Source organism: Phyllostomus hastatus, unplaced genomic scaffold (assembly GCF_019186645.2).
Source record: "Phyllostomus hastatus isolate PE091 unplaced genomic scaffold, TTU_PhHast_1.1 phas_scaffold_21, whole genome shotgun sequence".
Lineage (NCBI taxonomy): Eukaryota > Metazoa > Chordata > Mammalia > Chiroptera > Phyllostomidae > Phyllostomus > Phyllostomus hastatus.
Window position 1 is genome coordinate 13,636,290 of NW_025334017.1, and position 27,865 is coordinate 13,664,154.

Consider the following 27,865-nt stretch of genomic DNA (forward strand, 5'->3'; position numbering starts at 1 on the left):
AAAATTCAAGTGTGATCAGATCACTCCACCATTGCTACTTAGGGAGTAAGAGGCAGGAGCAGACACAGAAAAGTGGCAACAAGGAGAAAACCACAGAACTGCATGTTGTCACTAAAGCAAAGGCAGGAGGAAATGCCCCAAAGAGGAATGACCAACATTTGGATGTCGTAAATTTCATGCAAAAAGAGCTCAAGCCAGCCAAGAGTGGATGTCATCTGCATATCAGGTTCTCTTAGGCTGAGACCCCATTCCCCAAAGATGATATTCAAGTAGTTTCTTTGTGTAGCTTTATTTTAAATTTTCAACATCTGTTTCTTCAGAAGCTTCATTTCTACACAACCATGACTCTGCCTCCAACCTCTCCGCTGGTGACAAGTTCAGGTGAAATGTACTTTTGTTTAACTCCGGCAAGGCTGCACAGGTTCTGCATGAACCCAGACTCCCCAGTCTTGCATCTAGTGAGTCAGAAGGGGAGAAGCTTTCTTCTATCTTTGCAAGCAACTGTACCCTAGTAAAGACACATTCAAATGCTTAAAGAAAAAAACCTGATGCAAATATTAACTTGCATTTAAACAATTTCCTACATAATAAAGCAACCCATTTCTGTTATATGTTTTTCATTTCTTTTTTTTTTTAATCAAAGAAAAGCAAACTAGTATCTCTGGGTCCACTTCTACTCAAGGTGGGACTCTCAAGGTGCTCTCCTGCTTATAGTCCTGGTCCGATTCTCCTGATAAGGTGCTGTCAGGTTCCTTTTCACTAAACACACTTCAATGAGCAGACTCAAGAGTTCTTACTTCAGCTCCCCTGAGGAAAATGTCTAAGTTCCAGGGCCCGAGTGGTGGTGGTGGAATTCAAAAACACACACACACTTTGGTAAAGCCTGAGCTTTCTAAACTTAGTGCCTACAACTTCCCTGTGAGCCCCAGCTATCCCGGGCAAATGATTTTTTCCCACACCAGCATAACACAGCATAACACAGTACCTTTCCCTCCACACTTCTCACTCTCCTCTCCACCTAAGATCCCCACCAGGGCTGGATGTACTCCTCAACAGCCACTCTGGACCACCCCCACTCACCTCCCAACTTTAGCACCATCTACTGTGCTATGCTCTATCGGTATTGGCATCTATGCTAAAAACATCAACCTTAGACTGTGCCTAGTGAGGACATCTGAAATCTCTTTGTTGGTCCAGTACTTGAACTGCATAGGTTCAGTAAGTTTTCAGTTGATTATAATAAAAACTTCCTGATCTAGACAGGAAATCATACCTTATACACAGAAAAATACATCACCCTGTGGCTTAATTTTCTAAATTTGGGCGTACTGCATCAGTCATATCACTTCCCTTAAAGACACAGTATGCTCGGCTTATAGAACAAATATTGATCCAGGCTTCCAATCTGAACTTTATAAATGGTTGCCAACGTAACATAGAAAGTATTTTCCTACAGTTTGGTCAGTAATGCAGTTACAATCCAGATGGTGACTGACAGACATGTAATATTAAGACAAAGGTAAAATTCAGAGGAATAAAGGGAGGAACAAGGCCAATATCAACAGAAATCCCATTTCTTAATATTTTCATTTTATTTATGGTCTAGTAAGGACATCACAGATGGTGATAAGGAGAATAGGGTCAATTCTGAGCTCCTGTTTGAGAACCATTACCCTCACTTTTCACATGTATTTTCAAAATCTTGCAAAAAAGTAGCAGCTACTACATAATGAGAAAGTCATCCCAAGAAACTTTACTCTCAGATACATTTCAAATAAGAGCAAACCAAATTAACTCCAAAATTTTGAACTTAATGTGAAAGCAAGTCTTTCATAAAGGGCAGCTACTATATTTTAAGAGAAAAAATCACTTTGATAAATCAAACAGAAATCTTCAAACAAATCATCTATACATTCTGGACTATATTTTAAACCTTCCTCTTACATACTGGATGAGCGAAGGAAAGAAACCACAATGGAAGTATGGAAAGTGGAAATTCAACTGCAAATCAATGAGTATGGGAATATGTAACAGATTTAAGGGCTAAACCACTGCCTTTTTGAAATGTGTGCAAAAACTAATGCTTGGTTCCTAAAACATTAAAAAATCTATTCCTAAACAGATAGGCTGTAAAAGTATAAAATATTAATGGTGACATGTATGAAGGGGATTTTTTAAAAAGCACTGCTTTTTTCTTTTGGAAAAAAAAAAAGATGTTGTTAGAACCTCTGTTACCCATCACTTCTGAAGTTTTAGGACAATAAGATTAGCGTTGATTTGGTCATAAATTTTCTCCAAACCAAATTATGTAAAGTAAAAGAAGTGGGACAAGTGGCTGGAAAAAGTGAAATAACTTTTGAAGCAGTGCAAATGGTTTGTTTTGTTCACAGTTCTTAGACAGAGACAGCCGACAGTAACCCAGGAAGCTGCAGCGCAGGCTGTGCTGAGTCACAGAGCCGGCAGAGCACACCCGATAGCTTCTTCTGTCCAGACTCAGTAAAATCTGGAATTCTTCCTTTTTAAAACAAACAAACAAAAAACCAGAACTCTCATCTGTTTGGGCAACAGTGATGATCCTAGCTTTGGCCTTAGTTTTCTCTAGAAACTCATCTTTCACATTTTATTCAAAAACAAATGATCAAGTGTTAGATTTACTTATTATTCTAATTTTATTATGTACACATTTCTATGGAAATGGGCGAGTTTTTAATATGTCAAATAAAATAAAGCATAATGCCCCCTGACACCGTGAAATGAGACTGAAAGAGCTGAAGGGAGCTTGAGAAAGCCCAGCCCCCACGTGGGAGTCCCCAGGAAACCCAGAGGAGGCTCCACTGCCCTTGGGAGTGGAGAGCCAGAATGCCATGCCTGACCGTGGTTCTCCCTGTCTGCTCTTCCAGCCTCATTTCTACTCAAGGTGCAATGGGAGGACCAGCGGTGCTCCTGGGTCCCACACAGATGTGCCTTTAAATGAGACCCCAGAGGTGGTTCACGGGCACAGTGGGATTGGAAAACGCTTGTTGCTCCCTCTAAGCAAATGGAATACAGCTGGTGAGTATCCTTCTTTATCTCCCCTACAGCAGTTGTTAAGTAGTTCCCCTAAATCTTTTCTTTCCGTGAAAGAACCACCTCTCTACTTCTCTCATCAATCCTATTGCTGGGCTCATGCTCATCCTCTATTTTTTTTTTTAAACATCATCAAATCCTCTGAATCCTTTATTATTCCTTTAACGCACAGGAAAATGGGCACCACACCACTTCTCTGAGCTGTGCAAACCCAATGGTAACAAAAGCATTAAATCCCAGAGTGGGACTTACTCATATATTTGTATTTTTTAAAAAAGATTTTATTTAGTTTTAGAGGAAAGGGAGGGAGAAAGAAAGGGAGAGGAACATAAATGTGTGGCTGTCTCTGGCATGCACCCCCCACCAGGGACCTGGCCCGCAACCCAGGCATGTGCCCTGCCTGACCAGGAATCAAACCAGCAACCCTTTGGTTCATAGGCTGGAACTCAATCCACTGAGCCACACCAGCCAGGGAAGAAATTTTTATTTTTTTAAAAGATTTTTTAAAAAAGATTTTGTTTCTTTCTTTTTAGAGAGGAGAAAGGAGGGAGAGAAACATCAGCATGTGGTTGCCTCTCATGTGACCCCCACTGGGGACCCAGCCAGCAACCCAGGCATGTGCCCTGACTGGCAGTCGAACTGGGGATGCCTGGGTTCACAGCCTGCACTCAATCCACCGAGCCAGCACAGCACAGAAAGTTTTATTTTTAAGCAGCTCTAAAAATGCATTCTTCTTTTGGGAAAGTTCAGAAACCTGTTGACTTTCACCATTTATGAATCTGATAAGAGTGTTATTGTGTATAGTTTTAGACTAGAATAATCCCAGAAGGATAAAGACCTTCAGTCTGCAGTAAGGTCTTCACTGAGCCTCCAACCCAATTCTTTATATGTGAGCCCCAAGGCCAAATTTCTCCAGTGTAAGTTTACTTCCTGGAAAACAAGGCCTGCATCCTGTGAGTTCCCACGCTACCTATTGCCCAGGCTCCCAGCTATCACCCGGCCCTGGGGCTCTTTGCCTACCAGCCAGCTGCTCAGGGCCAGCACTCAGACCCCCAGGTCCCCGGGGCAACTCCTGCTTCCAGTGCTGTGCTAAAAACAGTGAGACTACACACACAACACAATTGTGATGTTGCCTTTGCAGGGAATAATACAAAACAAAACAAACAAGTACCAGTGAGCTAAAACCTGAGCATCCCCTGAGCCATGGGTAACAGGTGTGTTTTTTTATCTATAAAGCACAGCAAAGTCAAAGAGCTGCCCTGAGACGGGCTAAGCCAAGGGACTGTGGACTAGACCCAAGTAAGTAGAGATCCCAGCCCTGGCACAGACCACCGCAAATTCTCTCTCAAGAAAAATGTCCTCAATTTCAACCCCAGATGTTTCAGTGACTGAGATCAGCTATGAAAGATTATCAATGTACTCTAAGAAACAGATCAATCACTGGATTCAGAATGTCAAGAAATCCAGATATTGAAATTACTGAGTAAAAAAACTTAGAAAATGATTAATATAATGTTTAAAGATATAAACCTAAAATCACAGAAATAAGCTAATAAAAAGAGCCTATGAAAAGAACCAGGCAAATAAAATCTTAGACATGAATAACATATACCAAATACCAAGTAGTATAAATAAATAAATTCACACTTACACACACTGTAGAAAACCTACAATGCAGCAAATGCAAAGAATTACTCAAAAGCAATTAGAAAGAAAAGATCACTGACAAGGAAATGAAAATGATTAGACTGACAATCAAAACCAATTAAAATTCAATAAACTTGATCATACCTCACAACCTTTAAAAACAACAAAAAAATCTGTTTCAATGGCTTAATGCACAAAGTCTGAATTCTTCAGTTTGGTATTTAAGGTCCTCTATAAACCTATTCTACTGGTGATCTACTCTTCCAGCCAAATCTGATAGTGCCTTTTATTTTTTACAACGTGGCAAAATACATGAAATAGAAAGCTAGGTGATTTTCTGTTGCCATAAACACACTGTGCTGCTTCTGGAACATCTAGCCCTCTGACCATGCTGCTTTTGCCAGGTGGACTGGCTTCCTGCCGTCCCTGCCTCCAGAAATGACTCCTTTTCACGGCCTTGAAGCCTTTCCCGGTCACCCGAGTTGACAATCTCTTGAAATACAGTTTATTTCTCTTATGGCATATATCATGCACACTAACTCATATTAGCATTATTAGTGTACATATTTTATTTTCTAACTGTACCATAACTTCTTTAAAGGCACGCTCTAGGTCTGAATTCTGGGTTTCTCCCTCCCCTACATGCCCTGCCCAGCAGATGATACAGCCTTAATGCACGAAAAGTGGTCAGGCACCAACTATTAAAAGGAAAAGACTGACTCCTGGCACCAGTATGCATAAAGTGACTTAGAACTCAGGACGCACTGCTCTGCTGGATCTCCTGGGGGCTCAGCACTCACCTGCTTTGGCTGGCAAAGGAGGCCTGTTCTATGGGCAGGATGCTTTCAGGCCATGGGGCGGTCTGGTTTGGAGGAGCTTGTTGTTGGCTATACTGGGGTCCCCCCATGTTCATCTCTAATTCAGATGGCCCTAAAAAAGGAGAAGACAAAATCCAAAAATCTTACAAGTTGTAATTAGGGAACTATCTATTTCTGCTCTGTAATACAGAGTTGATTATGTGGGCTTTTTAAAGAAAATGAAATAATAATCAGTTGAAAATAATAAGATAATTTTTGTTCTGATACAGAAATAAAGGCAATAAATATCAAAGCTCATTACAGACTATCTAGAGCAGCAGTTCCAAACTTCTTTTTGCACTTAGGACCCTTTCTATTCTGTCAAAATAGATTTGTTTGTGTGGAGTACATCTTACTGATATTTATCAATTGGAAATTAAAACTGGCAAACAGAAAAATAATTATTAATTCATTTAAAAATCATCATAATCCACTATATGTTAACACAATTTTTTTGAATGAAAGAGCATCTTTTACTGGCATTAATTTACATTTTTGAAAATCATTTTAATGACTGGATCGAGAGAAGAGAGCCAGAATCTCCTAACTGCTTCCACGTTTCATGTACTGGTGAGAGAATGATAGTGAGAAAGAAAAACACTGTCTTAGTATTGTAATGAAAATAGTTCTGGCCTAGCCAGACCCCTTTCAAAAGGGTGCTGGGGTCCTGAGCCATCTTTTTGGGAGGTGCTGGTCTGTGCATGCTCCTGAACTCACTGTAATTCCATGAGTTCTTCCACCTAAAGAGGGCAGAGTAGAGAGGAGGCTCAGACAGCTCAGACATGCTCATTCTTAATAGTTCTTTATAGAGGTGTAAGGCTAATTGATGAGATGAGTTTTACATATTTTCTTTTTTTAAAAAATCTTCACCCAAAGACATGCTTACTGATTTTAGAGAGAGAGGACAGGAGGGAGAGAGAGGGAGAGAAACACTGATCAGTTGCTTCTCCCACGTGCCCCAACTGGAGACCAAACCCGCAACCTAGGCATGTGCCCTGACTGGGGAATGAACTTGCGATCTTTTGGTTTAAGGGTAGATGCTCCAGCCAACTGAGCTACACTGGCCAGGGCAATATGAATTTTTAAATAATTTCATTGTTAACATTATCTGTAGACCTGTCTTCCATTATAATAGATTTCCTGTTGAGTTCCTGGCTTTTTTTTTTTTTTTTAGTTTATTAAAAATTGGAGAAATTCAGCTATATGGCACAGCTCATAGAGCTATATTTCAAGTTCAAAAGCCAGGTGAGGTGCTCTTCAGTGAAGAAAGACTAAGAATAAATTAAATTTCTGGATATAAGGTATATATGATGATGATTTTAAAAAGAAGGGATATTTTTAAAATTTCCCATTTAATATTGCATGGAATTCTGGTCATTCCAGCAATTTTCATGCAAGCCTCACATGATATGAATTTGTTTAAGAACCACTCATTAGCTCGAAGTATGTTCTCTGTAGAAGGTGATAGGAATGTCATCTTTCAGAAACAATGAACCCAAATGCACTGAGCAATTAAGTAGCTAGCAAGAAAATGATGCCAGAGGTGGGACGAGAATTCTGAAATATCTCCTCAAAACAATAGTGGTGCCCTTCTGCTAATGATTTAGCTCTTATGGACCAATATCTAAGTATATGAAAAAGTACATGAATATTAACTTATCTGAATTATGCTAATGTATAAGATAAGAGGAAGGTTAATACGTCAATGATTAAGAAAATAATCTTGAGTATGAGCTGCACAGACCATTACTTTTTTTAAAATAATGACTTTACTGAGATAGAATTCACATACGATGCAATGTACTCAGTTAAAATGTGTGACTCAGAGGACTCAGTGTGAGTTGCGAAAGTGCAGAGTTGTACGACAACCACAACAATCACTCTCAGAACATTCCTATTCTCCCCAAAGGAGCCCAAAGGGGGACTGTTACGACTCACTCCCACTCCCCTCCACCCCAGACCCTCAGTCCGAGGTGAATACTAATCTGCTTTCTTTCTCTACAGATTTGCCTATTCTGGACGTTTCATATAAATGGGGTCACACAATGTACCAGACCTTTAATTTTAAATAACATGTGAACTGTATCCAAACAGAATTCTATTGATTCTCACAATTCTTGAGATGTTCTATAAGACCTTGCACCTTCAGAGAGGACCCGGGAGAGTCTGGTTTAATACCGTAGAGTTGTGGCCCAGAAATCTGCGCTGGAAGGTCCTGAGATGACTCCGATATTCACCCAGAGTCAGCAACCACCGCTCTATCACTGAAACACTTTTTCAAAATATAACACTTCTAGTGTGACGCTCTAATTCGCTCCCCCAAAAGATGAAATTAGGTAATTTAATAAAATAAAACATCATAAAGGTAGTTGGTTCTGTTAGGTAACTGAAAGATTCTATATAGAGTTCCAGCAAAATCCCATGTGTGACAGCTTGACACGGGGCAATTAACTAAACTGCAAATTGCAAATTGCTTGTCTTGAAGAAACTCATGGAGCTGTTACTCTAACAAAGCACAAAAGGTAAAAGCCACGAGCACTGAAGTGCCTTACCTAGATTCATGACCTGAGACGGAAGCATCTGCCTCTGGCTAGGCTGGCTGCTGGGTCTCATGGGGATGCTGGTGGTGGGATTCCGAATCATACCTCCTTGGATTGGCCGGTTCATGGCACTGGTGGTAGCAGCACAGGTGACTCTCACAGAACTCTGTGGTGCCCATTCCCCAGATGGCACAGTGGGCCGAGCAGCATTACCACTAATCATCCCTGAAGGCAAACCAAAGAAATGAGAGTTGCAGGAACTGGAAACATCTCAGCACGGATGAACACCAGATGATCTTCCTTACTCTGAACGAGATAATCAGTCTGCAGCAGTTATCCAATAGCTAAGGCCCTCACTGGGACAGACGTGAGCCCCTGGCTCAGAATTAAGAATTGGCAATTACTATGAAGGTTTTTTTTTTTTTTTAAATTACATGGACTTGTCACTCTTTATAGTTCGGAAAAGCTGTTAAAATTGTTCCCATATGTACTTAGAAACAGGTGCTGTGGCGTGTGGATAACCCCAACTTCCTTCCTCAGGAAGTGAATCACATTAGCTGATACACACGTCAGTGCTTTACTTTCCAAAGAGGAGGAGAGGCTAAGAGGAACAAGGTAAAACATTGATAATCAAACCAAAATCACAGAGAATATCCCATGAAACCTATACCTATCCCTTTCAGAGTTTTATCAGTTGTTAAGCTTCAAAATTATACAGGGGAGCCTCTAAAGCACAGGGAAATTACCAGGTCTTTTTACTACAGTTCTTTGTAAGCCAAGGCCAGAGAACTCCTACTACTTCAATATGCCTGAACCACTGTACTCCTGATTATAGATCTAGAATGGGTTAAGACGGGTTTGACAAATCCTTTTATGCTTGAGATATCAGTAGCTATTTTACCACACATAATAATAAGAGCACAACGCTGGCAAGCAGGATCAAGAGTTTACTCTCTCTGGGCTGGTCCCCAGGATGCTGGCAATGGCCAAGGATTTGCTAAGACTTTATATTCTAAAGGTTCCAGAAAAACCCCAAGTGAGGACCCTTCATTTTGAATTGTTTTATGACAGATGTATAAAAGTTTGCTTTCAAATAGATGGTTTGCTGGATTTCATTTACTTTAATTATAATAAACAACTAAAAATAGGGTAGATTTAAGAAATGGAGAAACCATGTATTATGGGTGGTTTTTCACTGGTGAAATGAGAATGTACTTTGTTAGGGTGATTAAGAGTGACAGACATTTAGTTAGGTTGAAAAAATTAGAACAATATTATGGTAATACGTATTTTAAAAACCATTCCAAGATGAGAATTAAACTCTACAAAGATATTATGGGAAAAAAGGCATTTTAGCTTTCCAAAAATCTATTATGTAAATAGCATGACAAGATTATAGAAAGTCTAGAAAGCAGAAGGAAAAATCATCCATAATTCAACAATATTAATGCAATATAACTGGGGTAGTCTCTTTTGGTCTTTTTTACTTTTTCAGCGAAGCACAGGCATTTCAATCTTTTCCCTTTAAATCGAACTCTTATTTTCAGTTAATTATCTAAATGGCAAATATTTACAGGAATTACTAAGCTAAAAACACAAATCCCCAAAATTAAACACCCATCAATATAAGTTCTTTTGATAGTATCTATTCTTTCAATGCCTTTGTCTTTAGAACCTCATTTCAACAAAGGAAGAAAGCTGTAAATTGTGAGCAGTTCTTCATGAGGAAGTCAGTATGCTTGCTATGTCTATGATAAACAGATAGTGTAGGTGAAATGAGAATGTACGCAGTGCTTACATCAACCAGTGCTGCTGCAATGACTTCCAGCCTGAATCGTATGAAAATTTCGGAATATGGCAGCTGCTATCATAGTGACTACCACTTAGGAATGTGCTCTGGTGACCTGGCAGACACCTCAAGATACAGCAGGTCAAGGTCCCAACCAGAGAGATCACAGGCAACTCCAAAACGAAGTCCTGGGCCAGTAACGATCAGACCAGGCATACTATTGTTCAAAGTTTTAAATTTTTAATTAATATTTTTCTGAAGGAGAATTGTATTGTTTACAAGTATGAAAGGTTGGTTGAATTGTAAACTGTCCTTCTGAAAAATTTCCAAACACAAATAATCAATTAATAGGAAGTTTGGGGATTATCAGCAGATTATCACAAACAGCTAACAAGCACCAAATTATTTTACACATACCACCACAACGTTTTGAACAGTAACTGGAACAGAAGTAAAATAAGCCTATGCTGTAACAGGATTAATGATTTGCAACCTCGTGAAAGTACTGATCACAGAATAAAATGGTCAGTTTATTTAAGGTTTTCCAGTGCTTCATTCACCACTCTCATGGTGAAAATCTGTATACTTTTCCTATGTTTAGATGTTAGCTTCTAACATGAAAAATTTCACTTGAAGAATTCTACTAGTTTGTTGAAGAATTCTACTAGTTTGATGTGGATAAATACATCATTAAGTAACCCAGTAAAGTAACAGTGTATTTGAGCCCTTACCTGTGCTACTGTTTCCTAAATTTCCTTGGTTTCCCATCATCCCTTGGTTACCCATCATTCCTGGCTGAGGTATCACTGAGTAGGGACTACTGTTTCTGATTGGTGGGAAGGGTCCAGCACCAGTTGGGCTTTGCAATGTGATGTCAAGTGGTAAATTCTGGTTTGGCAATAACCTGCCCAGTTGCCCTGGTCGTGGGTTATTAAAAGCTAAGGAGAGAACAAATGAAAATTAAAGGTTAATATTAGATAACAGAAAAGAACTATAACAGAATTAGTGTTTAGGGAAAATGTTATCTGTAAAATAACAAAGATATGCACATCAGGGACCAACTGCCTACATAAAAGATAAATTCACAGACAAAAGATGTAGCATGAAAATCTCATAATCTAATCCACAGGTAACTAATTTTAATTACATTCTTGTGGGGAAAAAAAAGAAAAAGAACACCTATCACTTACCATATATTTTTCTCCTCCTAATTTCTAATATTCAATTATATTTGCCAAGTAAACTACTAATATGTTCTTTTTCATGTTATATTATTCAAATTTAGGAGTACTGCTTTATCACAATTATGAAGCTATAAACATCTCCTGTATATAGCGCCAAACCCAGAAACATGGGGTCTTGACTGGACTTTCCTAGGAGTACCATTAGGTCAAAAGTATCTAATTTCATCGAAAGTGAAAATCTTCGAATGTGGACTTTGCTACATGAAGTAATTAGTAAAGCTTTAGGACCGCTATCTTTAATCTTCTAAATATAGCCTTTTAGAATTCCAGATACATGTAGATTTGAAATGACTCTTACAGTTAGTTCCTAAGAACGTATTGTGCAACAGGCAATACACCAGTGCACCGTGCTATTTACACAGACAACCAGTAATTTGACAGAAATGCTATGTAACTTTACAAGTGCAAAGATACTATGAATTACAATTTATAGCATCAGTTTATTAAATAATACCAAATACTTTACTTTCTCTGAATTACATAAACATAGTATGAATAGAACATTTGAAAGGAAAGGTTCTTAATAATCAATAGCAGAAATAAAACATGCAGAAGAATTAGGGCATGGAATTTAAATTATATACATGCTTATTCATGACTTCCTCAGGTGTAGTTGTGTGGTTACCATTCAGCAATATGAATAGTATTAGGGGGTAAAGATGGAGGAAAAACTGTAAGTTCACATGGAGTTTGTCCTTCTTTCATTCCATTGGTTAAGAAGCATTCACTTTCTAATGTGTGTCTTACTCACTTCACAGCTCTTTGACATTGTCATCTCCCACAGTCTGTAAGAAACTCTCCACTGTCTGAGAAATAGGCGGGTTTAAGAGATAACAGCAATACCTCTACTTTGTTTTACCATTTTTGGAATAAGGAATCACTTGAGGAAAGGCCTAATAAATAGAGGTATCCTGTGATTTGGCGATAATTGTCATTTCTGGTTTAAGAACCAATGTTAAGTTTTGGGCCAAACTGTACTGGAAGAGGGAAAAAAAATCATTCTGTTCACCAATGGAACTCTAAGGAGGTTGTCTATCTTTCTATAAATTATGCCCCAGAACAGGAATAATATTCTCTTCCATTCAAACTATTGGGCAACTTTAGGCAACTATCAAATGTTCATAGTGAAGGAAGATTTCATCTTAAACTTATTTAAATAAAGTTTAAAATAAAAATAAATAATATGTACTTTATACGATAATCTAAGGTCTTCAAACTTTATATCAAATTAACCAAACTTAAAATGCACTTAGAACATATTTATAAAATTCCATGTAAAATTGATATTTATATGAGGATTCCTAAGAGATAGGACAAGATATTTTAATGTGTGTAGTCCTTTCACATGATTAAATATTGAGAATTTTTAGTAATATGTTATTCCTAAAAAGTCAGCAGAACTTTCTAATTTTTTTATAATTTCAGCATTCAGTTATTAAAACATATGAAAACCTACTTTAAACTCCATTTCTGAAGGCAGTAACTGACATGCAGGGAAATATGACAGTCATCTAAAGAACGGTATCTATGTAGGTCAGCCAGTCTTGGTCCACGTTGATTAAATTAACTACAAGAGAATGCCGGGAAGCTGTGTTCACACGAATCCACTTTGAATACTGTTTTGAAGGACAAGGACAGTAGATGGTGCTATCTGACCATTAAAAACCTCGAAGGGACTTGGCTGCATCAGATTTTACTAATCCCCCTTTCTGATGGTGATTATATGGCATAACCATCAATATCTCATACTCACTGCTCTGTGAAATTCGCAATGCTGTTTTCTGGGCTCCAACAGGTGTGACTGGGCTGTTTTCAGTTGTGAGTTGCATGAGGTCATTGATGATGGCTTGCTTGTCGACTGATCCAGCAGGGGCGCCAGGCCTCGTGTCTGGGAAAAGCTGTGGTAATTGACTATTCTGCAAATCATCCAAAATCTCCTCCAAGTTGTCCAGCTCACTGCCAGGCTGCAGTTAACAACAGAAGAGTTTATCCAGTCCTACTCTAAGAGTGGGCAACCACAGGCCCCATTGCAATCACAGACCTAGCTGGTATAAGACACCACAGCCAAATAAAAGATGCAGATACATGCCCACATTGGGCCCAACAGTTAACAGATCTTTTTAAAAATTAAATTGACAAAGAGCACATAATTTAATCTCTTGGTCCTCAACTTCCACATCTATAAAAAAGAGAGATGACTGAATTAGAAAGAAAACTCTCTTCCAGCATTGTGATTCACTGGCAATTTATAAATACCCCCTTATGCTAATAAGTTAATTATTCATGAATATGTATATTTCTAATTAACCAAAGACCTACAGTCCAGATCTAAGTTTTGTGATTAATTTTCCCTAAGAAATGACAACAACAGCAAATGCTGGTAGAAAATATGATCCAAATTTACACTATATCAGTACTTAGTAAATGGTGATGCCCTTTTAGGACTTTTTTTTTTTTAAGAGCAGGGGGTAAAATGCAAAATCATGAACAGCTAAGCATTGCCTTTTCAATGTGACTGGTGGTTTCTCCTGCTTGTACTTTCAGTTTCAAATAACACTGGCTTCCTCAGTCACGCACCAGCTTAGGTGACAAAGTGCAGGGAAGCAGGGCGAAACAGGCTACCCCCAGACCAGCACCTACCAACCTAACTTCATAGAAGCCATAAAAATGTTTTTTAAAGGACCTCTCCTTTATGAAAATAATTTCATTTTCAATTACCAACATTAAAATAATAAGGTAAACATCACCTCCATGTTATGTCTACTGCTTTTCTTCCAGAAAGCCTAACTGATTTTCATAGTCTTTTAGGTAGAAAGGACCCACGTGCCAAGTATTTAAAGTCAGTACCAACAACTCAAGGAAATGGGTAAGTTAAACGCTAAGGTTACTTTCTAGTGAAGAAAGTGGCGAGAATGATTTTCTTGATGTGTAGGTGGGAAAACGTAAGTTAGGCAATTTCCCCAAAGTCACTGCATAGACTTTGAACCCTTGGCTGTGACTAACCCTTTTGTCTACACTGGCAACTCAAATGAATTTTTTTACATCTAATATGACGTATAGTTAAGCAGAAGGGCATACAGTTTTATCCTATATACAATTCCTACTCCCCAAGTAGAGGATGGATTTGGTAACGTTTTTGCAACTTATGGCAAATGGAAAGGGATCCATTTTTCAGGGAATTCCTAATGGGTTGTTAGAGCAATTACAAGGACATTTTCTAGTTAGTTTAGCCAGCATTTCTAACAAAACACAGAAGCATCAAATGTGGGGGAGGCACATCTTAGGTGAGGGTTAGGTCCCAAAGTTAACATGCTACAGCATAGACAAACACAGACAAGGTGATCCTTGAAACTCCTTGGGAAGGCATCTCACCAGACATCCCCTCCAAGGGCACAGAGCCAGCTTCTCCTCCAGAGAGGAAACACGTTACTGCTACTTTGGCTGAGACTTAAATAATGTAGTTTATGTAGGGGCCATGCTGCACTCAGAAGCCTGTAGCTACATTTTCACACCATTAGGGGCACAAGAGAACCAAAACCCAGTGAACTGTCATGCCCCGCTGGATCAGTCCACTAGGGCACATATTCAGCGGGTTGAGTGGCGGGCAAAACTGCTCACACTACTTAAATAACCATTTAATAGACACCTCTTCTTCCTTTCTGAATAAGTACAGATGACTCTGTGTAAATTAAATGCACATGTAGAGCAAGGCCACTGCAAATCTATCCTTACGATGTTTTGCTAAATATATAAGGTATAGAGATCAGTATAAACATAATTATTGTCTGGAATACAATAACAGCCACTCAGTCAACATGATGAATTCTTTAAACTATATTTATCTGTAATCTAAAAAAATTTTCCCAGGATCAAGCAAAACTTCTCACAGAAATTCCTACAATTTCTATTAATTTCTTAAGAATGGTTCATAAAGATGTGTGATAGCCTTATAGCTGTGTCATGAAAAAACTACGGAGATTAGAAATAGGTTCTAATAAACTGTGGTGTGTGGCTGTCCTAGGAAACCAAGGTTCCTCACTACAATGCTGCCTTGTGCAGAGTGTTTTAGAAAGTGGCCCTTGGAGCTCTGTGTGTGTGTGCGTGAAGGAGGTGGCTGTTGCAAGTGTGAGTTGCTTTTTGAGAAAGCTTTACAGATTGCCTTCGATGAGAAGCATCCAGAATAAATTGGTTCATATAAACAATCATAAAAACAGATCATGTATTCCTCAATGGATGCTCTTCTATTGGCCCTCCCTCAACCCAAGACATGTTTTAAAGAAAGTTCTTACACTACCAGTTATCAACAGTCTGGGTCTGGATTCCTGCACTTCATTTTTACCTTTACTGTTTCCATGACACTAAAATTATAGTAATTGAAGCCATCCATCTCAAACAGGAAATATCAGAGTTTCAAAAAGTTCTAGTGACAGAATTCAAGAATACTGTAATCTTAAATTTGTAATCTCTCCTTATGTCTAATACTGTATGAGTCTAAAATCAGTCTAATGTTAAATATATATGCTGCCCTTAGCATATATATATGTGCTATATACACATATATAAACGGTTCAGCACAAATAATACCCCGTTTTCTTTATTACAAACTCATAGGTATGCAATTCTGTAACATAACAATATCACACTCAACAAGCATACCATATGACATTTTAGGTGAAATGTTCAAATTAAAACTATAAATTATTACACCTATATTATTACCTTACCAACCACATTCAAGCAGGCCTTACCTCTGCTGGACCCTGTATATAACTAATGTTACATATGTATACACTCACACACAACGTTAAAATATATTTGGTGTTTTAAATCAATTAATTTTTGCATTTCAAATAGTTAGAAATGTAAAAATCCATCCTTTTCCTTGGTTGACTTTTATTTTAAAAAGCACATATGAAAACTGATTTTCAAATTTTAACCTTTTCCATTTTAAGAGCTGATCAAATTCAACTGTGGATCAGTCTAATTCTGACAAGTAACTAAACACTAATTTGTCTTAAGAACACCATGCAGGAACTTCTTCATGTAGATTCAAAAGGAATAGGTTGTGTAGAGACCTGTAACTAATGGCAATATCTTGTCAATTTTTAGAGAACATATTTAATATTAATCTAATTGTTTTAAGTTTACTTTAAATGTTTCTCTTCAAGGAGATAAAGTTCAGAATATCTGTACTCCTTTGGTTGTTTAGTAATAAAATTGGACAAACGTCTTTTTTTCTGTAGTCAGTAATCTCTGGAAGGGAGGGATTCGATCACATTAAGTTTCTGATCAAACATTTTCTCCCCTAAATCTTTGTAAGCTTTAATTCTCATCCAAAGTTCTTCTAGTCAGTCCCTCTCTGCTTTGTTAGGCATGATTTCTTCCCCAGACACAAAGATTGATGCCTTTCTTTAAAAGGCTTTGCCAAGATACTTCAAAGTTTTGCTTAGGCATCTATTTGAATGCTCAAATTAGCCACATCAATTCAAATAGTTAGTTTAAACTATTTCAGGCAGAAAATGAGTCACAAAGATTTTTATACAAGTTCTACAAAATGAAAATTGAACTTGATTTCTTTAATTTTGCACTTTTCTGGTTTTATGAATTTTTCATGTGTCAAATAACTTGTTCTCTGAAGCAAATATAAATAGCACATGCCTTTTATATCGTAAGTATTCTAATAAATGACTAAACATCTTTTCAAAAATTTAAATAAAAAGTGTAATTTTACCATATTTACCTAACATAAAATCATTAAAACATGGTAATATAATTTACCACATTTGGAGGGAAATACTATCAGTATAAGTTAAGATACAGTTTGCCGTTTTAATGGAACCAAATAACAAAAAGAAATTCTTCTTAGACTATTTCTAAACCCTCATCCTAAGTAGCCCAGTAGCACTAAAAGAATATAATTTCCACTCGGAGGAGCATCAACAGGCCCTATTGTGTAAATAAGTATGTAACTTCGAAGTTAATAAACATATTGGAAATTTTGCTGTCATTACTTCCTGTTGGTTATGAATGCCATAGAAACAAATGCTTAAATACTCTAACCAGTAAAGATGCTATTTTAGGTATAATAGCATCATTGGAATACTTCCTGTCCTTAATAAGTTAGTGATAGGTTAAACACACACTTGGTTAATGGCTTTTCTCGGAGTCAAAATAACAAGACAGTAACTGTGCACTTCAGGCTTGCTAACAGTTTATCTCACTAAATAAAAAACTTGTAGTCCTTTGAAACCAAAGAAAAGTTTTCAATAAATGTGTATAGCAGTTGTAGGAGATACAATTAATCTGTATTTGGAATTAGTGAAGGAGAGCAGGAAGAGAGAGAATCACTGTTTTTTTCTTTAAGTCATTTTAACTTTGATCCAAATTTAAGTAATGCATACTTCCTGTGGTAGCTTTTCAAGTTGCAATGTTTTTGATGTTATTTTGTTGGTAGTTTTAAATGGGAAGGTATGGAGGGTGAGACCAAGACTAGGTTTCATTAAAAAAAAAAATACTCTTACCTGTGCATTTATGTACATTGCTTTTTGGTCTATCAAAATGCTGACAGTTTTGTGTTGATAACACTCTGGGCTTTATGTTCCCTAGGTGGGACACTTTCGGTCAGAAAAATGTTTCTCCTAAACAACAATTAGAAACTGCAAGGGCTTTAAAGACACTTCTCTTTGTCAGTTTTTTGTCTGAAGTTAGTATAATCATATATCTAAATATAGAAATGCCAAACAGTGTCCATCTTCCCTGGCCCTCTAAGTCCCTAGGGCCTCAGGCCTGGGATGGAAACAAAAGTGTTTCTGGAGGGAGGGGCCAGCCACTTAGCCACTAAGCTTAGGTAGACCTCATGAGTCACCATCTTGAGTGACAGTATCTGTGCCTGCTACGCTGAACTGCCACTAGCTCTGTATATTCTAATGTAGAAAACCTCAAAAGATTAAAACACTTAGGAGTTGTCAGTATGGTTTTACAGTACACTTTAGCCAAGATATTGCTATGAACTTCCTGCTTAGTCCTTGGTTTCCCCATCTAATAATTTTACAGCATTACAGAATAGTTTTTATCAAGAATTCTGCACAAACATCTAAGTTTAAGGGTTAATACCAAAGATGTTTATATAATTAGGCTGCTTCCCTTGTGAAGAACACAAAGGCTTGAAAATCGTATCTGCCTTACAGGAATGGTAGCAGAAAGAAATAAAGGAAGTCAAGTGCTTAGAAACCTAGACAGGGCCCAGCTACAAGCATGGGTGGCCTCAGCTTTCCTGATCACTGCTTTCCATCCTAGACCTGCCTCTGGGTCAGCATCTGCTGACTCAGCAGAGTTTAAGGCCATACATACACAGCAAGGGGTGCTGCCCTCTCCTCTCCCCATCCACACCTAGTTCCTGAAGACAGTGACACATGCAACATCCACTTACAAAACAAGTTTCAAGGACAAATTAGTGAACCATTTAAAGTAGAAAGGCCCATGCAGCTCCTTCTCTTTTTAACCAATTATGTCTTAAAAGACTTGAAGTACAGGGCAGAGCTCAGGCATTGGAGGGAGAGAGGAGAGAGCAGGGTGAGGTCTTGGGTCATTAACACAGTCAGTGACAGATTCCCCAGGAAACACCTTATGCCAAGCCATTGTGTTAGTAATAACTCATTTTTTTAAATAAAGAGAATATTAAATGGTTTACATTTTCCTTGTGATGTCATTATCCCTTAGAGTATTATCAAGAATGATTTTGAATATCATGTTAATTGTCCTGGGTTTTTCCAGGGAATTAAATCTTCAGATAAGAACAATAGATAGTTTTGCATTTACATATGATGGCTCAGATATACTAATGCTAAGTCAAAGTTTAACATTCCTTCCTACTATCCATTTCTCCTTACATACTTTTTATACCAATGGTCTAAGAAATTCTTTAGCGTGAATCAGAAGTTTTGGCTGAGAAAAGAGTTACAATGATCTTCATTAGGTTTGAAAAACCAGTCAAACTCTGATCTTAAACACCGAGAAAGGTAAATAAGAGATAATTTAATTCAGTCTGTACTGACAAGGCCCAGTTTCGAGGAAACAATTATCTCCAACTTAGGCACCTTCAACCAACAGGGTTCAAACTACAGCTGGCCTGTGGGCTGGCCCTGGCACTGCCTGTTTTCATATGGCCAGTGGACTAAGAATGGATTGCAATGTACACTAGTTGAAAAGAATATTTTGCAACACATGAAAGTTGTATAAAACTTAAATATCAGTGCCTAGAGCACAGCGCACACCATCTGTTCTCAATGTCCATGGCTGCATCTGCACTGCAACAGTGGGACTGAAGAGCTGCGGCACAGAGGGCACTGCCTGCAAGGCCTAACGTATTTACCATTCGGCCTTTTCCAAACAAGAACAATAACAACAGTCAACCCTGCCCTGTAATAATGCACACCTTACTAGAGAGAGTATTTGGAACACATAGCTTCAGTGAGAACGAACTCTGTTTTAATCAAGTAAGAACAACAAGAGACGACTTATTCTTATCTAATCACCTGAGGATTCAAAATGCCCCTGTGGAGAAAATCCTTGATGGATATGGGTTAGTAGACTTGGGAGAACACATTATAAAACTTACTTGGTCACTAGGCTCAAAGCTCGTCTCCTCCTTCTCAGTTTTCATAGCTATTAACTTTGTGTTACTGGCAGGGTCTGTCTTACTGTCCAGCCGCTCAAGTTTGGGGGTTATTTCTGGTAAACCAATATCTTTAGTATCATCTTTATCTAGCAAGTAGCGAAGTAGTGCATTCTCTTTCTTCTTGGGGCTCACTGGCTCTTGTTTAACAGTCACTTCTGAACCAGGAGCTGTGCTGTTGGCCTCCTGGCTCAGCTCTTTGCCTGTGGCCTCTGCTGTCAGCTTGGCCAAGTCCACAGGAGAACTGCTGTCCTGCAGGAGTCTGTGCAAAATCTTATGCTTCTCCTTGAGCGAGGTCCCATGTGTCGACCCAGAACCAGGCAAACTGCTCACGGAGTCCTTGTTTGTGTCCGACAAAGAGCTAGACAGGGGTGAGGGCTCCATCTGGTCAGATTTGGTGGTCAACAACTGGAGGAGTTTGGTCTGTCCTTTGCTGTCATGCAGTCTATTCTGTCCGTCAGATCGCTCACTGCTCACGCCCTGGGGTACGCTGGAATCATTTGTTTCCTTTTGCTCTCCAGGATGGCAGCTGCTCTCTGTTTGTCCAGTTGTACCTTCAGAGGGCTCCCCATACAGTCCAAAACAGTCTTTGGAGTCTAAGCTTCCCATCTTGCTGAGTGGGGGAGGATTCATATTAACTGGGGAGTTTTGCAAATTGCCCATTTTTAGGTCCGGTGAAGCCAATGATGACCCTAATGAGACCCCGTGCCCCTCACTGAGGGCCTGAAGTGCGTTGAGGGAACTGTTGGTGTAGCTATGGCTATTTCCTGTGCTGCTGCAAACTCCCACAGGGGAATGCAAGCTTCCTGCAGGGGAAAACTGACTGGGTGGGATTCGGGGGCTTCCGGCCACCCCAGGGCTCATGCGATGTCTCGGTGAAAGTACGGAGCTGGGCTGGCCTGGATTCATGCCAGGGCTGCTCTGTGAGGGACTGTTCATTCTGAGTGCATAGTTACTACCCTGAGGAGTGGTTGCTTGCATGCTTGACACATGGTTCAGTCCCCCAGAACCACTAAACCTGACCATGGGCATGCTCATTTGCTCCTTTGGGCCGTTTATGGGAAAATTTATATTGCTACCAAGGGTCATGTCCTGACCTGGGTTCGCACTGCACATGGCCTGATGGGCAGGGCTGCTAGAGCTAATTGGATTCAATGGCTTCCCCATCGCTGGTCCAGTCATATCCGTATTCATTAGACACACATTCTGCTCTCTGTATAATGAGGAAAAAAATATAAAGATAAAAGGCAAAACACTTAGCAAGTTGTTATTAATTTTTAAAAAAATGAAACGGCCTCTTTTCTTTAAAAAAGAACAGGCTACACTTAAAAGAAAGATATACTTTAATGAAACAATCTGCAATTATGGGCAAGACTGAACATGTATAGTTTTGGACCAAGAGGGATGTTTTTCAGTCAACTCATTAAGATGTCTGCGGTTTTATGGAGAGGGTGTGTTTAAATTTGACTACTGCCATACTGAAATTATAGTTATTAGACAAGACATTAGAGGGGTTCCAATTAATTATATATCTTTCTCATTAAATGGTATATTATCATGAATAACTAGAGCTTGAACTGTCCAAAAGAAATGACCCAGACGAGTATAGCTGCCTTCAATTATTTCCCAGAGATTACAATTCCTAACAACAGACACATCTGGGAGCCTGGAGAGCTCTGATGTGTATGACTTGGCTCAAGACAAACAGCAAACTTAGGGGGGAAAACTTGCCCCTACCTATTAGGAATGCTGCAAGTTCCAGGACCAATGAAGTTACCAAAATTGTTTAGAAGTAGATCACTTTAACAGATCTCTACTCCCAGGTCCCCTGCACGTCAAAGCAAGAGTCTCCAGAACAGACAACGTGGGAGGCAACTTGAAGAGTGACCTTAGTTTGTGATGATTCCCAACTCTTGGACAACTCCAATCTATCCTCTTACTCATGACTAAAAGCAGGTTTTCTGAGCTCGATGACTTTCCAAGCCCTATGAGCCTTCATTTACAGCCTTGGCAGTGACTTGTGAGTTACTAAATGTGTTCACAAACCCAAACAAAACAGGTTTCACAAATTGTCAAACATCAGTTTTCAGTTAGGGGGAGAAATCTGGCACATCTGTAATCACTTTCAAATTGTTTCAGTCTGAGGTCAGATTTATTAACCACTGGCAAAGAGTGCTGCCTGATTATTTTAATTCCAAAATAAGAAAGTAAATAATTGAGAAATTTATAAAAGGAGATACTTTACCCAGAACAACTTTATATATCTTTTGATAGTACCTCATAAAGTTTTATACAGCATGTATATAAATATTTTTATAACTTGAAATGCAACCATTTTCCTAAATTTATGCTCTAAAACAATATGGTTCATGACATTTATTCTAAAAATCAACATTTAGTTTTGCTTTAATTTCTTATGGAAATGTTTATTACCCTTCAATTTAAAGTCTCACATCAAGAAGTTGAGAATAAAACTTAATGGTAAATAAATTCTGAGAATAGAATCAAAAACATTCCTTCAAAGTATATATATTTGAAAGTTTTAGATTTAAACACATAGGAGCAGAAGTCATGCTCAAGGCTTCAGTATTCCGGCCCTTCTGGTGTCACCACCGAGAAGTGGTCGATTTCCCTTCTCTGAGGTACAGGCAATCACGCCAGAGCAAAGTTAGTGCTAGCCTGTGTTCTTCCTGCTGGTTTTAAAAATGCACTAGTACTCAGGCTGGAACTCAAAGCATAGCCCTGCTTAGCTGGTATCATGAGTTGTCTTTGAACCAACAGTTAACAGCAATTTATTTTTATATTTCACTTGCCTCAGTTGACCAACAGAAATGTCTAACAATTTGATAAGCTCTAGGATGATTTGTTGCTTTTGCAAAATCTGCTTTAACTGGGGAAGGGATGATGATTTCTCAGAACTAAGCTTACCTGTGAAGCATATGTAAAGACATGACAAGCTGAGGCTCATTAGTAGTCTGAGAACGGATGAGTCTGCTCTTCGTTTGTGCAGCAACGAGAGTGCCGTCGGACAAGGAGAAACGGTAGATCTGACTGAAAGCCAATCCCTGTCTCAGCACTGCCAGTGAGCGAGGAAACAGAGTGCATGTTTAGGAAAAACACTGGGGTGCGGAGGGACAAGACATAATCCTAGAAATAAACTCTGGTATATTTAATATTTTCCAACCAGTGGTTAGAATTGAAAGTAGCATTTCATGACATCAAAACGTTACACATTTTACTTATTTTTCACTTAGAATTATAATAAACACAATATATTGTTTTTTTTAAAATAAAGTTTAGACCCTGAAAGTGTGTTCTTTTTAAAATCTACTGTACCATGGTAAAACAGAGCATAGACAAACAACTTATTAGCTCAAAACAAGTTTTACAATGATTTGTTTAAAATGTTAGAAAACAATACATAAACATGGTACCCTGAAAGTGTGCAATCTGCCTTTGGTTTCCCTTTAAACTAATACAAATATTACTGTAAAGTTGATAACAATAAATGCATTCTCTGAATATTCATCACTGTTATGTACTGTTCAATCCATCATCTCACACTACTACTCCCCAATTCTGTTTCTCAGTGTATAAGAAGCATTATTTCTGTGGTTGAAACTACAGGAAGTAAAAGGTAAACAACCAGAAAAATCTTTTCAGAGGGAAAAAAGGCCAAATAGAAAACTGTAACAATAAAAGTACAAATCTTAGTGACATGGAATTGGTTTAATGTCTTGATAAAGAATCAGGTATGTCAGCCCTGGCTGGCATAGCTCAGTGGATTGAGCGTGGGCTGCGAACCAAAGTGTCGCATGTTCGATTCCCAGTCAGGGCACAGGCCTGGGTTGCAGGCCACGGCCCCCAGCAACCGCACATTGATGTTTCTCTCTCTCTCTCTCTCTCTCTCTCTCTCTCTCTCTCTTTCTCCCTTCTTTCCCTCTCTAAAAATAAATAAATAAAAACATAAAAAAAAAAGAATCAGGTATGTCCATTTTCAAGACACTAGCAGAAAATATAGCACAGATCAACTAAGTTAAAACAATTTCTCTTAAAATAAAATTTTGTGATTTATCTTTTAAAACAGCTATTTTAAAACTAATACTGAATTAAAAAAATTTCAATTGAGAAAAAGTAGCCATATGAATAAAATTACCTCATAAACCATTTAAGATGACTACCATGTTTTTACCAAATAATCCTCAGCACAAATTTTGTGGGTTGAATAGCTAGCCCCAAAATGACTAAGCACATTCACCATTTCACAAGGATCGACAGAGACTGATGAAGGCTGACTGACGCATGGTATACATTCTGGTTTCTTGGTAAAATCTCACTTTGAGCACTTTACCTAAAGAAACTCCCTCTGCAGCTGGTTACTTGCAGTATTTAAGCGTTATGTTGTGGCCTCAGCCTTGGAATGAGTTACTCTGAAGCGGCAGCACTAGAAATGAACTACTGTCCATACGTATATCTTGTGTTCTGCAGTAAGTATGTTCCTAAAAGGTAGCATAAATACCATGTTTATAATAGATTCATGTTTCCAATGGCTTATAATTTCAGGATTTTATCTGACCTTGGATGTGATCCTTTAAGATTTTCCATTTCCATTTGATCTACATCAAAAACGTTTACTAAGTAGACCTGTGTAAGTGTGCACGTGACACATTCAGGAAGCCCTTCATTTAAACAAGACGCTCTAGTAGACTTTTTAAAAAGATTTTATTTATTTATTTTTAGAGAGGGAAGGGAGGGAGAAAGAGAGAGAGAGAGAGAAACATCAATGTGCGGTTGCTGGGGGTTATGGCCTGCAACCCAGGCATGTACCCTGACTGGGAATTGAACCTATGACACTTTGGTTCCCAGCCCGTGCGCAATCCACTGAGCTACGCCAGCCAGGGCCCTCTAGTAGATTTTTATTCAATGCAAATGATCACCCTCGATCTTATCTACTTTGTACATTTAGATGAAATGCATTTCATGTATTTCAGAATTTCCTTTCAGTGGGTTCCATCTAATGAAACCTAGCATAGTGCCTGGTCCATCTGTCTAAACCCTTCTGTAAGGCATCAGGAAGCCACAGAATTAAATGTACGGCATTGCTACACAGGGCCCACTGCCATGTTTACTTATGGTGATCTCTTACTTTTTATTGTTACTATTCCTTTCATTTTAAACCAGATCTGGTGAAACGGTGTTTATTCCTATCAAATATAGCCTTTTTATTTCCTCTTTTTCTTTGCAACTTTATGTGCTTATTTTGAAAGAAATAACAATAAATAAGATAAAATGGATGAATAAGAGGAGGAAAAACTAAGGGAGAGGAGAGAGGTCATTTGCTATGATGTACACTTTGCATCAGCAATCTTAAAAGCATAACATTTAAGCATACTAACATTACTGGTAAAATGCCAAGGTCACAGATGCACGTTGAACAAAGATGACAAACTAAAACACAATTTTCAATAATGAGTTACAATTTTTCTCTGCAAAAATGCAGACAATTTGCCAAATTGAGTTAGAGGCACACTGGCCCCTCCCAGGCAGCCTGGCTGCCCTGGCTGCAAGAAGGATCAAGTTCTCCCTCCCATCTTAGTACTCAGTAAGTGCTAAGAAAAGGATTTTTTTCTTTGTTATCATCAATTTAACAAAAACCCAGACTGCACTTGAGGAAAAGTGATGCTGTGGAAGACCTCTGGAGGCAGCACAGCAGAGCGATTGGCAGGACGGGCCAGAGATGAACATCCAGCGCTTACACCCACTAACTGCTCAGGAGCAGTCATTTCCCTGTATCAGCCTTCCTGTCTAGAGTCACAGCGCCTGCTTCGCAGTGGGCAGGAGGACCAATGAGATAAGGGAAAGGCAAACAATGCCAGACAAGACCAGGTGTGCAATAAGGGTGGCCATTAGTACTGAAATATGATGCTGAAGCCTTGGGTTTAGTTCCAGCTGTCCTATTAATTAATTGTATGACCTCAGACATGTCACTTTATCTCTTTGGCCCTTTCAGAAACATCTGGGCAGCCTTCAGTGGTCATCTGGAGGGAGGGCTTGGAACCCCACTGTCACCTCAATCGAAAGTTCACAAATTTCATGTCATTCCTCTTTTCAGATTTTCCTTATGATTCAGATAATATTTCTTTTGATATTAGATGGTACCTTATTGCCTAATACATCTAGAAGCCTTAGAATCAAAGACAATGACCTCTTTTCCTTTCCCTTAGCCTGTGAAATTATCATGTCTAAGTCTATTTCTCTCATCACAGTCTTCTGTCCTATGGCTTCTCCTGTGAAATCTTCCTTCAGATGGCAAGGTCTTCTGGGCAAGGTGATGCAGATACACAGGAAACCAAAGAATAACCAGACCCAAGTCTGCTGAGGTGAACTTCTGGACTCACTGTTTCAGAGAAACAGTGAACTGCTTCCCACAGGAAGCAGTAATCTAGCCAAATCAAGTTCAAGAAAAATATCCTTTGGAGATGCTTACCTTCATGATGATGCCTCTTGGCATAGGACAAAGACTCCCCCTCATGCTGTGCATGGAACTTCTGAATGCACCTTCTCACCAGGTCCTCCCAGCCCGGCTTCATGGCCGCCCGCATGGTGCTCGTGTCCAGTGATGTGATCTTGCCTAGCAAATAACAGCAAGCATTATACCTACATACTCATCTATTATGTATGGAAATAATTAAATTTTTAAAAGATAAAAAAGCTTATTTATTTAGAAGAGTACATGGATCAAAATGGCAGGCAGTGAAAACAATTGTCCCTCCCTGTCCCGTCCTCCAGCTCCTCAGTGCTTTTACCCAGCAGGCACCAGTCCCAGCATCTTTAGCCTTCTAAGCACACTGCTTGCATTGACAAATATGTAAGCATTTTAAAATGATTTCTTTGGTCTTCTTTGCAACAAAGAAAATTTACCTTGGAGATCTTGGCGAGTAGTAAAACTTTCTGATGAGGGAAGAACCGGTCTTTCCTTCATGGGGACTCTCCTTGCCACACAAATCAAGCAGGACTGCAAATCTTCAATTGCAGATACTTAGGGTTATCACATTAGGCTTTTTTAGTGATCCAAGCAAAGTCAAGTATAAATCAATAAGGGAGAGAGTGACAAACACCGTGTACCTCTGCTTTTCACTGGCTTTATTCTCTCTTCCACTCAAGTGGGAAGCAGCTGGGGAGAGGGAGGGGACCTGCTGTGTAGGATGAGTGGGGCTGGGGGTGGGGGGAGCTGAGGATAAACTGCTGAAGACACATGACACATGTGATAAAAGAATATCTACCATACCAGCATTAGCAACCTGAAAGCAGCCACCCAATGATGGAGAAGAATGGAATCCTTTTTTATTAAATGGCTGATAGTAACAACCAGTTGAATTCATAATGAAGTAGACAAATAATGAAAACCAAAATCTGATATACTGCTTTGTGAAGGATTTGCCTATTGAGTTTCAGGTTTACCATGATACTGGAAAACTATACATACCTTCTACCAAACAATGTAAGTATCCCTATGATAGCAATATGCCATTTAAAACAAAGAATATAACCTAAATCTAGACAGGCATCTCAAAATTAAACGTAATCCTCATTTTCAACATAGTAAACACTAAGTTTTTGATTACTTATTATGAGATGGGTATCTATCTAGCTGTTTTTATAGGCTACCAATTCATTTAGTCTTATTAATAACTCTAGGAGGTAGGTACTAGCATTATCTCCATTTAACAGAGGAGAAAAGCAAAGCATAAAGTTTACATAACTCACTCAACATCACACATAACTTTGGTGAAGCCGGGTTTTGAACCTGAGCACATCATGGCTCAGAAGCTCCACTCATATGCTATACTGAGAGCTAACATCCAGAATCAGATTTTAAATGTCCAACAATGTTAACACCGAAACAAATATTAGCTCAGCTATATCTTTTCTATACTACCTTAGGATATTATCATAGATGGATCAATTAGTAGTACTTACTCTACTGCATAAAAGTGAGTAAAAATTAGTTGACATTCAATACCTATGTACAAACTTAATTTTGAAAA

The 27,865-nt window shown here is 38.7% G+C and overlaps 1 protein-coding gene across 10 annotated transcripts in view; it reads right to left on the reverse strand.

The window, feature by feature from the left end:
* The window catches only part of NCOA2 (nuclear receptor coactivator 2), a 284,205-nt gene that overhangs the window by 22,878 nt on the left and 233,462 nt on the right, over positions 1–27,865 (reverse strand). For all 10 annotated transcript variants that reach the window (XM_045860737.1, XM_045860743.1, XM_045860736.1 and 7 more), the window contains 8 exons: positions 26,739–26,840; positions 26,305–26,448; positions 22,746–22,893; positions 19,761–21,030; positions 12,897–13,107; positions 10,631–10,837; positions 8,123–8,335; positions 5,514–5,643 (listed from right to left, as the gene is read on the reverse strand). In XM_045860737.1, coding sequence (XP_045716693.1) covers positions 5,514–5,643; positions 8,123–8,335; positions 10,631–10,837; positions 12,897–13,107; positions 19,761–21,030; positions 22,746–22,893; positions 26,305–26,448; positions 26,739–26,840 — 2,425 coding nt within the window. The remainder of the gene's footprint in view (positions 1–5,513; positions 5,644–8,122; positions 8,336–10,630; positions 10,838–12,896; positions 13,108–19,760; positions 21,031–22,745; positions 22,894–26,304; positions 26,449–26,738; positions 26,841–27,865) is intronic.